This window comes from Ranitomeya imitator, chromosome 1 (genome assembly GCF_032444005.1).
Source record: "Ranitomeya imitator isolate aRanImi1 chromosome 1, aRanImi1.pri, whole genome shotgun sequence".
Taxonomy (NCBI): domain Eukaryota; kingdom Metazoa; phylum Chordata; class Amphibia; order Anura; family Dendrobatidae; genus Ranitomeya; species Ranitomeya imitator.
Window position 1 is genome coordinate 970,109,376 of NC_091282.1, and position 10,767 is coordinate 970,120,142.

General features: G+C 47.9%; 1 protein-coding gene across 1 annotated transcript in view; it reads left to right on the forward strand.

Moving 5' to 3' along the window:
* LRIT3 (leucine rich repeat, Ig-like and transmembrane domains 3) overlaps positions 1–10,567 on the forward strand; it is a 61,937-nt gene extending 51,370 nt beyond the window's left edge. The window contains exon 4 of the mRNA XM_069745738.1: positions 9,284–10,567. Within this exon, the coding sequence (XP_069601839.1) occupies positions 9,284–10,377 (1,094 nt within the window). The 3' untranslated portion in view covers positions 10,378–10,567. The remainder of the gene's footprint in view (positions 1–9,283) is intronic.
* Positions 10,568–10,767: the final 200 nt, after the last annotated feature.

Here is a 10,767-nt window from a genome sequence, read left to right on the forward strand (position 1 = left end):
TAACAGAGCCACAAATGGGGGGAGTACAAGGTTCTAAGTGGTCACTAAGGGGTTGCCAAAGGCTGCTGGAAAGAACTTAATTTGTTGTAAATGTCACAGTCCTGGGTATATAGCCGTCCATTGTCCTATGTCCATTGAACAGATAAACTGCAGCGTAGGGGGTCGCTGTTATTATTATGCCTTTCCACCAGCTTGCAGTGGGGACTATCAGCCCGATGATCAGTCCCGTAACAATAAATGGTGTTCTGGTGCCTGGACTCTTGGACTTGGAGAGTTTGGTGACCCTGGTATGGCCACGTTCGGGGACTTCTGTATATTGCGAAGAGACCAGGGAAGCAGAGGTTACACCTCACCAAAGCATCATAGAACATGTGGCCCAGATGCAGGACAGGATTGCGAGGGTGATGCCGATCGTGAAGAAAAGCCTCTTTCAAGCACAAGAGGACCAGGCAAGGGTCTACAATTGGTATGCGAAGCTGAGACAGTTTAGCCCTAGAGACCGGGTGTTGGTGTTGATCCCCACGAAAGTAAATTTCTGGCCAAGTGGCGGGGTCCATATGAGGTGCTTGAGAATATGAGAGACGTCAACTATAAGGTCCACCAGCCAGGCAGAGGAAAACCATTCCAGGTTTACCACATCAACCTTTTTAAATCACAGCAAGACAGGGAAGCAGTAGAAGCAGGGCCGTATTTAGAGTTTCTGCTGCCCTAGGCACTTTTAGCGCTGCCTCCCCCTCTGGTGAGTATGACACTATCGGCAGTGACTTTGGGAAGAATCACTGATGTGAAAGTTGCCGTTTGCAGCAGATCAGGCAGTTTTTCTGTATCTGCCACGTAACGGATCACTTACGGCAACAATGCGTTTCGTTTCATTCATTCCCTATGGGATTTGCGGTACTTGATGTGATCTGGGAAATGCGGTGCCATACCTCCCAACTTTTGAAGGGAAAAAGGTCTAAAGGTTGCGGCGCACTGTGTGCGCCGCGGCAAATTTTAGGCCACGCCTCTGACCACACCCATTTCACAACTAATCACACCCATATCCAAGTCCCAACCACATCCATTTAGCACTGCTGATCACACTATTTCATATACATTAAAACAAAAAAAAAATATGGCCACGCAGTGCTTCATACTGTACAATGGCTATGCAGTGCTCCACATACTGTATAATGGCCCTACATGATGTTCCATACTGTATAATGGCCACACAGTGCTCCATACTGTATAATGGCCACGTCTGTCCTGTGTCCTTGTGTGTACCACATTGAGAATGGAGAAAAGAAAGAAGACCAAAGAACTGTCTGAGGACTTGAGAAACCAAATTGTGAGGAAGCATGAGCAATCTCAAAGCTACAAGTCCATCTCCAAAGACCTGAATGTTCCTGTGTCTACCGTGCGAGTGTCACCAAGAAGTGTAAAGCCCATGGCACTGTGGCTAACCTCCCTAGATGTGGATGGAAAAGAAAAATTGACAAGAGATTTCAACGCAAGATTGTGCGGATGTTGGATAAAGAACCCCGACTAACATCCAAACAAGTTCAAGCTGCCCTGCAGTCCGAGGGTACAACAGTGTCAACCCGTACTACCCGTCGGCGTCTGAATGAAAAGGGACTGTATGGTAGGAGACCCAGGAAGACCCCACTTCTTACCCCAAGACATAAAAAAGCCAGGCTGGAGTTTGCCAAAACTTACCTAAAAAAGCCTAAAACGTTTTAGAAGAATGTTCTCTGGTCAGATGAGACAAAAGTAGAGCTTTTTGGGCAAAGGCATCAACATAGAGTTTACAGGAGAAAAAAAAGAGGCATTCAAAGAGAAGAACACGGTCCCTACAGTCAAACATGGCGGAAGTTCCCTGATGTTTTGGGGTTGCTTTGCTGCCTCTGGCACTGGACTGCTTGACCGTGTGCATGGCATTATGAAGTCTGAAGACTACCAACAAATTTTGCAGCAGAATGTAGGGCCCAGTGTGAGAAAGCTGGGTCTCCCTCGGAGGTCATGGGTCTTCCAGCAGGTCAATGACCCAAAACACACTTCAAAAAGCACTAGAAAATGGTTTGAGAGAAAGTACTGGAGACTTCTAAGGTGGCCAGCAATGAGTCCAGACCTGAATCCCATAGAACACCTGTGGAGAGATCTAAAAATGGCAGTTTGGAGAAGGCACCCTTCAAATATCAGGGACCTGGAGCAGTTTGCCAAAGAAGAATGGTCTAAAATTCCAGCAGAGCATTGGAAGCAACTCATTGATGGTCACCGGAAGCGGTTGGTCGCAGTTAATTTGGCTAAAGGTTGTGCAACCAAGTATTAGGCTGAGGGTGCCAGTACTTTTGTCTGGCCCATTTTTGGAGTTTTGTGTGAAATGATCAATGTTTTGCTTTTGGCTTCATTCTCTTTTGTGTTTCTTCATTTAAGACAAATTAAATGAAGATAATAATACCAAAGAATTTGTGTTTGCAATCAATTTCAGGAAGAAACAGTATTATCTGACATAATTGCAGGGGTGTCAATACTTTTGACCATGACTGTACTGAGCCCGAGTGACGGGCGAGACACCACATGTACTGAGCCCGAGTGACGGGCGAGACACCACATGTATTGAGCTCGGGTGACGGGCGCGACACCCCATGTACTGAGCCCGGGTGACACTGTAATATGTAAGTAACATCAGACTGTATTGTGGGGACCATTCACTTCTATGAGAGGGTGTTAAAGGGAACCTGTCACCCCCAAAATCGCGGGTGAGGTAAGCCCACCGGCATCAGGGGCTTATCTACAGCATTCTGGAATGCTGTAGATAAGCCCCCGATGTAACCTAAAAGATGAGAAAAAGACGTTATATTATACTCACCCAGGGGCGTTCCCGCTGTTGGTCCGGGTCCGGCGCCTCCCATCTTCATCAGATGACGTCCTCTTCTGGTCTTCACACCGCAGCTCCGGCACAGGCGTACTTTGCCTGCCCTGTTGAGGGCAGAGCAAAGTACAGCATTGTGCAGGCGCCGGGCCTCTCTGACCTTTCCCGGCACCTGCGCAATGCAGTACTTTACTCTGCCCTCAACAGGGCAGGCAAAGTATGCCTGCGCCGGAGCTGCGGCGTGAAGACCAGAAGAGGACGTCATCTGATGAAGATGGGAGGCGCCAGACCTGGACCAACAGCGGGAACGCCCCTGGGTGAGTATAATATAACGTCTTTTTCTCATGTTTTAGGATACATCAGGGGCTTATCTACAGCATTCCAGAATGCTGTAGATAAGCCCCTGATGCCGGTGTGCCTACCTCACCTGCGATTTTGGGGGTGACAGGTTCCCTTTAAGGAGGAGGAGGAGGTGAGCTGTGACATCTCCTATTGTGACTGTTGGATCTGGTTGCCGGGGTCTACCTTCCTGTGGTTGTTACAAGTATCCTCCGCTCACCTTTCGGGGTGTTGCGCTCCTCGTCCACTTGTCTCAGGAGATTCGGTTGAACGCTCGGTCCGGCGCTGACATCCTGCACTATATTGGAAATGGCGGCTGAAGCTGCAGCACCAGGAGACACCGGAGAACGGCGGGGACAGAGCGCTCTGTAGCCGTGGACACGTGCAGTATAGCACGCGGCTGCCGGTCATGTGACGCCTGCACTCACTTTCACCAGAGGAGCGGCGCTATAGGTCAGAATATCAGAGTAGAAGCCTCGCTGTCTGATCACCGGATATTTCCGCGGGAGGACGGCGCTGATCCGCGCGGGTGACACCGGCACAAGTGACTGCGGACGCGGGATCTCCCAGTGTGGACGGGACTCCGCGGAGGATGGGGGTCGTCTGCCGTTATGTTCTCCATCTGCGCCCAACAGAGAAGACAAACATGTCCGATAACTACAGGACCGTGACAGCTGCAGAACATCGCCCCTCCCTGCAGAACATCACCCCCCTCCCTCCCTGCAGAACATCATGCCCCCCCCTGCAGAACATCATCGCCCCCCCTCCCTGCAGAACATCATCGCCCCCCTCCCTCCCTAACATCATCCTCCCTCCCTGCAGAACTTCATCGCCCCCCCTCCCTCCCTGCAGAACTTCATCGCCCCCCCTCCCTCCCTGCAGAACTTCATCGCCCCCCCTCCCTCCCTGCAGAACTTTATCGCCCCCCCTCCTCCCTGCAGAACTTCATCGCCCCCCCTCCCTCCCTGCAGAACTTCATCGCCCCCCCTCCCTCCCTGCAGAACTTCATCGCCCCCCCTCCCTCCCTGCAGAACTTCATCGCCCCCCCTCCCTCCCTGCAGAACTTCATCGCCCCCCCTCCCTCCCTGCAGAACTTCATCGCCCCCCCTCCCTCCCTGCAGAACTTCATCGCCCCCCCTCCCTCCCTGCAGAACTTCATCGCCCCCCCTCCCTCCCTGCAGAACTTCATCGCCCCCCCTCCCTCCCTGCAGAACTTCATCGCCCCCCCTCCCTCCCTGCAGAACTTCATCGCCCCCCCTCCCTCCATGCAGAACTTCATCGCCCCCCCTCCCTCCCTGCAGAACTTCATCGCCCCCCCTCCCTCCCTGCAGAACTTCATCGCCCCCCCTCCCTCCCTGCAGAACTTCATCGCCCCCCCTCCCTCCCTGCAGAACTTCATCGCCCCCCCTCCCTCCCTGCAGAACTTCATCGCCCCCCTCCCTCCCTGCAGAACTTCATCGCCCCCCCTCCCTCCCTGCAGAACTTCATCGCCCCCCCTCCCTCCCTGCAGAACTTCATCGCCCCCCCTCCCTCCCTGCAGAACTTCATCGCCCCCCCTCCCTCCCTGCAGAACTTCATCGCCCCCCCTCCCTCCCTGCAGAACTTCATCGCCCCCCCTCCCTCCCTGCAGAACTTCATCGCCCCCCCTCCCTGCAGAACTTCATCGCCCCCCCTCCCTCCCTGCAGAACTTCATCGCCCCCCCTCCCTGCAGAACTTCATCGCCCCCCCTCCCTCCCTGCAGAACTTCATCGCCCCCCCTCCCTCCCTGCAGAACTTCATCGCCCCCCCTCCCTCCCTGCAGAACTTCATCGCCCCCCCTCCCTCCCTGCAGAACTTCATCGCCCCCCTCACTCCCTGCAGAACTTCATCGCCCACCCTCCCTCCCTGCAGAACATCGCCCCCCCTCCCTCCCTGCAGAACATCGCCCCCCCTCCCTCCCTGCAGAACATCGCCCCCCCTCCCTCCCTGCAGAACATCGCCCCCCCTCCTTCCCTGCAGAACATCGCCCCCCCTCCTTCCCTGCAGAACATCGCCTCCCCTCCCTCCCTGCAGAACATCGCCCCCCCTTCCTCCCTGCAGAACATCGCCCCCCCTTCCTCCCTGCAGAACATCGCCCCCCCTTCCTCCCTGCAGAACATCGCCCCCGTCCCCTATACTCACCTGTCAGCTGCCTGTCCCACACACCGCGCGCGCCGCAGCCGCCGACATCCCTCTGGCACTCTGTCCCGCCGCAGCGCCTTCTTCCTGAGTGAGCGGTCATGTGATACTGCTCAATAAGGTCATGAATATGCGCATATTCATGACCTTAATGACCGGGGGGCGGGGTTTTGCATCGGTCGCGTTTGTGCCTTAAAAAAAAAAAAAATCCTTGCCCAGGTGCCGCCCCCCCACAATGTCGCCGCCCTAGGCACGTGCCCTCGAGTGCCTAGTGGCAAATACGGCCCTGAGTAGAAGCTGCGTGCCTGGGGGCCAATCCGGAAGTCAGGGTTGAGGATGTTACAGTGACAGAGACACTGTCACTGGCCCAGAACAACAGTGCCGAGAATCGCTTCAGCATATCCAGGACCTGTTTTCGCAGTTGCCAGGATGTACTATCCCAAATGTTCCCATCATAGCCGCACCCCTGACCGACCTTCTGAAGGGCACGAAGACAAAATGGCAAAATGGCTCCTGAAGCAGAGGTGGCTTTCCAAGAGTTGAAGATTGCCCTGTGTAAGCAGCTGGTCTTGACTGCTCCTGACTTCAGTAAGGGATTTGTGGTCCAGACAGATGCCTCAGAGGTCAGGTTGGGAGCTGTGCTGTCCCAGAAAGGAAACGGGGCGGAACATCCAGTCCTGTATTTAAGTAGGAAACTCCCCTCCTGTGAGAGAAATTATGCCATTACAGAAAAAGAAAGCTTGCCTATCAAATGGGTAATTGACACCCTGAGGTACTACCTGTTAGGCTGGAAGTTCAGGCTAGTGTCAAATCATGCGCCCCTGAGATGGATGAGGAAAAGGAAGGGTAAGAATGCTCTGTGACTAGATGGTTTCTTGGGCTCCAGGACTTCAACTTTCATGTAGAGCACAGGCCTGGGAAATTGCACGGTAACATAGATGCCCAGACTTCCATGTCTGGTGACTGAAGGTGCCAAAACCCCTGGTTTAGGCATAGGGGGTGGGGGGGTGGGTGTCAATGCGACCTAGTCACTGACAAAGTACTGGAGGGGAAATATGTATCACTGAGGTTAACTTCAGTGATGTGAACCTGGAAAAATGTTCCAGCACACTAAGTGCTGAGAGGGGTTAATTGACCATGTTAAGGGCTAGATTTAGTGAACAGCGTAGAGTGGGTGGGAGGCTATTCACCATATCACTACCACAGGGTGTGGTTTAGGAGGTAAATAGTCTTCTAAGTAATTTGGTGTTGGGGGTGCCTGGAGATGAAGAAAAGTTGGACATGTTTTTCCCTTTGTTTGTTTCTTGAGCAAGCGGATCCTCTCAGCAACATGGACTGTGCCATTTGTTTTTGCTTTGCTTTCCTGTTAGGCCAGAAAAGCCGTGTATGTTGCAAACCAAGCCCTGGTTTATGCTGTATCCAAATAAATCAGTGGAAAATTTAAAGAAACAGCGTTCCTGTGTCTACCTCTCTGAGCAGTCGATTCAGCCGATCGACCACAATGTGTATGTATGTATATATCACTACACAGTACCACTTTTCCTGTCATGTAATGTAATTCTAAGTACATCTTTTGGCTCCTATTCTGGTCTTTAGGGGGTGTGGTCTTTAGGGGTGTGTAGTCTCTAGGGGCATGGTCTTTAGGGTGCTTGTCAAACATCCGTAAGAAGTTTAGGCCGTCAATGTATTTGAGTCCAATTGTCCAGAATTTTCTTTTTAGCAGGTTGGCAACCCTGGTAAGCACTATATGGCGGGTTACAGTAACAGGGTCAATACAGTATGTTATGACACAGGAATGCAACTTAATACAATATCTATGCAATTTGCTATTACATACACTGCTCTTATTTAGTAATTAAAAAACTGTTAGTGCCTTCATGTCTCAACGTAATGGGCGTCACTCTCCGTACTAGGCCTATCCCCATCGTACGGAATGGGGCAAAATCGATAGGCAAAATCGCTTCACCACAACATTTGTTTCAATAAACTTTTTCACTTGAATCAAGCCTCTTTCATAGTACGAGTGTAGTGATTACATGAACTTCTAGTACAGGTTCTGGAATCAACTGCCTCTTCCCAGCTTGGCCAGGCCTTTTAGAATTAATAACTATGAAAAAGGTTTCACCTGACTCGGTGCCATCTTTTATTTCCTCCTCTGAGAGCATAGGTTCCCACTATTAGGTTGCTATTACTGTAATTCTTTCTTTACTTTCACTTTTGCCTTTGAGCAGCAGACTGCGCTGTTCATTTGAAATTATTCAGCTAGGCATCAACTTTAACTGTACTCTTCTGTCTTTCATTTCTTTCTTTCTTAATTCCTTACATTTGTACATATACGAGTCCAGTGGGCGATCCTTTTCAGTGATTGACAGTCTTCCTGGTAAGGTTGTGTGTTCAGAAATAGCTGTCAGTCACTGAGTAGAACTGTCCACTGGAGTCATATGCATACAAACACAAGGGATTTCTACTAATAAAATACAAGTTAAACTGAATCTTTTGCAGCAAACCTATATATTATTCTGTTTAGCTCCTTCTTCTCTATACCATGCTGCCACAGATCAGATTGCATGTACAATGTGACATGTTCCATTTAAGGCTTCATTCACATTTCCGTCTTTCTGCTACCATCGCAATACATCGATTTTTGAAAATGCAGGATCCTGCAAAAAATTTTTCCCATAGACTTGTATTGCCGGCGGATCGCGACGTATGGCCACAGGTTGCGTCCGTCGTGCACTGGATGCGTCGGGTTTTGGCGGGCCGTCGCCACAGAAAAACGTTCAAGGGAACGTTTTTCTGTACATCCAGTGTTTCAGACTGCGCATGCCCAGCAGGAAATATCGCTCTCACGATCTTAACTCACCCTGCAGTCTGACGGAAATGTGAAAGCACACACTTCCGTCGGTACGTCGCACCAACACTTCATGACGGCCCCGTACCAACGGAAATGTGAAAGAAGCCTTAATCAGCATGTATATATAATGATCAATGATAGGTTAAATTGTGATATTTCCATTCAATTTTAGTTAACATTTCATTGCAGCATAATGCATCCATGGATATGTAATAACTGTATTAAGAAGGAAAAGCCCTTTCTAAGTGTTAACCATAAGAAGGAATGGGCCTCTAGCATGGTAAAGAAATACCAGAGGAAAACTAATGCGAAGACCGATCCCATAGATTTGTACGTGATTGTTTCTAATATCTGGTGCATTATATATTGCACTAGACTAGTCCTGGATAATTTAGAAGGTGTTTCCACAGCCAGGATGTTGACTGCTAATAATAGACTTCTATAGGTTTAATTGAAATCAGTATAGAAGTCTTAGAGAAGCTGAGCATACTCACGGGCGAAAGGTTTTTCACAATTTGACAAACTGCATAATATTTTAATTCCACAAACTACTTTTGTGTCTAAAAAGAGCCTTTTTTTTTTTTTTTTTTAAAGGGTTATTGAACCATTTATTTGATATGAAACCCTGTTTAACCTAATAATGAATAGGTGCCATAAATTTACTGAGCTTGTTTCTGGCTTTATTTCCTTGACATTGTAAATTTACGACAAGAGATTAAAGCTTCTGCAATCTGGCAGCATCAGGGATCAACCCCAGGGGATGGCAGACATGGTTTATTGCAGCTTTGGTCTTCTCTTTTGCTGGCTATATAGTGCTCTATGGGCACTATGCACTAAATAGAAGCATAGGGAATGTAGATGCTTCTGTTGGACCCATGTTTAGATCAATAAAGGGTTAAACCCTTTAGACCATTAAAGAGTTAATATCAGCAATCAGAAAAAGACAGCTAAATAAAATTGTCCTAAAATACTAAAAAAAACAACATACTTAAGAGTGTCTAAATGGCCTTTTGCAAATCAAAATGAAGACTTGCTAAAAAATCTTTTCTTAATAAATGTTATTTCTCTCTTTCCATAACAGTTATCCAGGAGTCTCCGGCAGATGGTGTGAGATGGTCAATTCTAAGTATGAATGGTATTTCCTACAAAGATGCAGGAGAATACCGATGCAAGGCTAAAAATTTGGCAGGCATATCAGAAGCATCAATTACTGTCTTAGTAGTTGGTGTGGTCACTACAACAGAATCGCCATCACGGCAAGGATGGAGACTAGGAGCAGACCAGACTATAAATCCGCAAACAGAGGCAAATGAAGAAATTATCAGGACAAGCATAGCTTCATCTTCCTTCCCCACAGAAATATCTATATCACCAACAGAGGAAACTACAGTAGAAACAACTGTGATGCCTACTACCACCACATCAACAACAGCCCTGGTCCTAGAGAAGAAACCACCAAAAATCATCAAAGCCCAGACAAAGGCGGCTGGCAACAAGAAAACGCAACTTTTTCCGGGCAATAAAGAAGGTGAAGCGCTAAAAAACGTGGCTTCTGATACTGAAACAAATTCTGTTGTCCGTAACCTAAGAGTTATTACTGAAACAGAGGATCGGGTCACACTAACATGGAAGACAATGAACACAACAAATAGCTCGTCTTTGACTGTGCTCTATTCAAAGTATGGGGAGGAAGAGATGCTACGATTGAGCACAGATCCAAGTAAGAATAAGGTTACAATTGATGGCCTGCAGCCTAATACAAAATACATGGCCTGTGTCTGCCCAAAATCAGCTCAGCCAAAGAAAGACCAATGCATTGTGTTCTCTACAGACGTTCTTCTTAAAAATGTGGAGAGTGACACCCAGGTGCCGGCCTTAGTAATAGCCAGCAGTGTTGGCTGTGTAGTGGTTTTACCCATTATTATTTTCTTACTATATAAAGTTATAAAACTACAACGTAAGCCCCAGTCTACCAGTGAAGAGGATCTCTCCAAAGAGACATACGTCAAATTTGAAACGCTGTCCCTTAGAGCACGACCAACAAACGCTGGTGGCGAGCTATGGACACGCAGAGACACAGCTGAATCAGAGAGACTTCTGTTGTGCTCAAGGTCAAGTATGGACTCACAGGTGACCTATAAAAGCGAAGGATCCAGGCCTGAATACTACTGCTGAGATTACTTCAATGTTCTAGCAAGGGTTTATTTTTCTTGTGTTTTACATGTGTTTTATTTTTATTTAAAAAAAAATATATATATATTTTTTTTAGTATGTTCATTTATGTAACACTTTTTTAATGGAAGCACTTAAAAAGGGAATATATCGCCTATATTGTTTTTTAATAATTAAAACGAGATAGGGAAACATATCAGTTTTTTGTAATCTGTTTTTACTTTATGAATGCAGATTTTTATGTTCAATTTGTTTTTTTTAATCAATTTTGAAAATACAAAAAAAAACATAACATACAGTACGACCAAATATATTATGATCAAATAGGTAACGCAGGACTTAACAAAACTTGTAATGATAACAATATTTATGTGGAAATATAAACAGGTTACT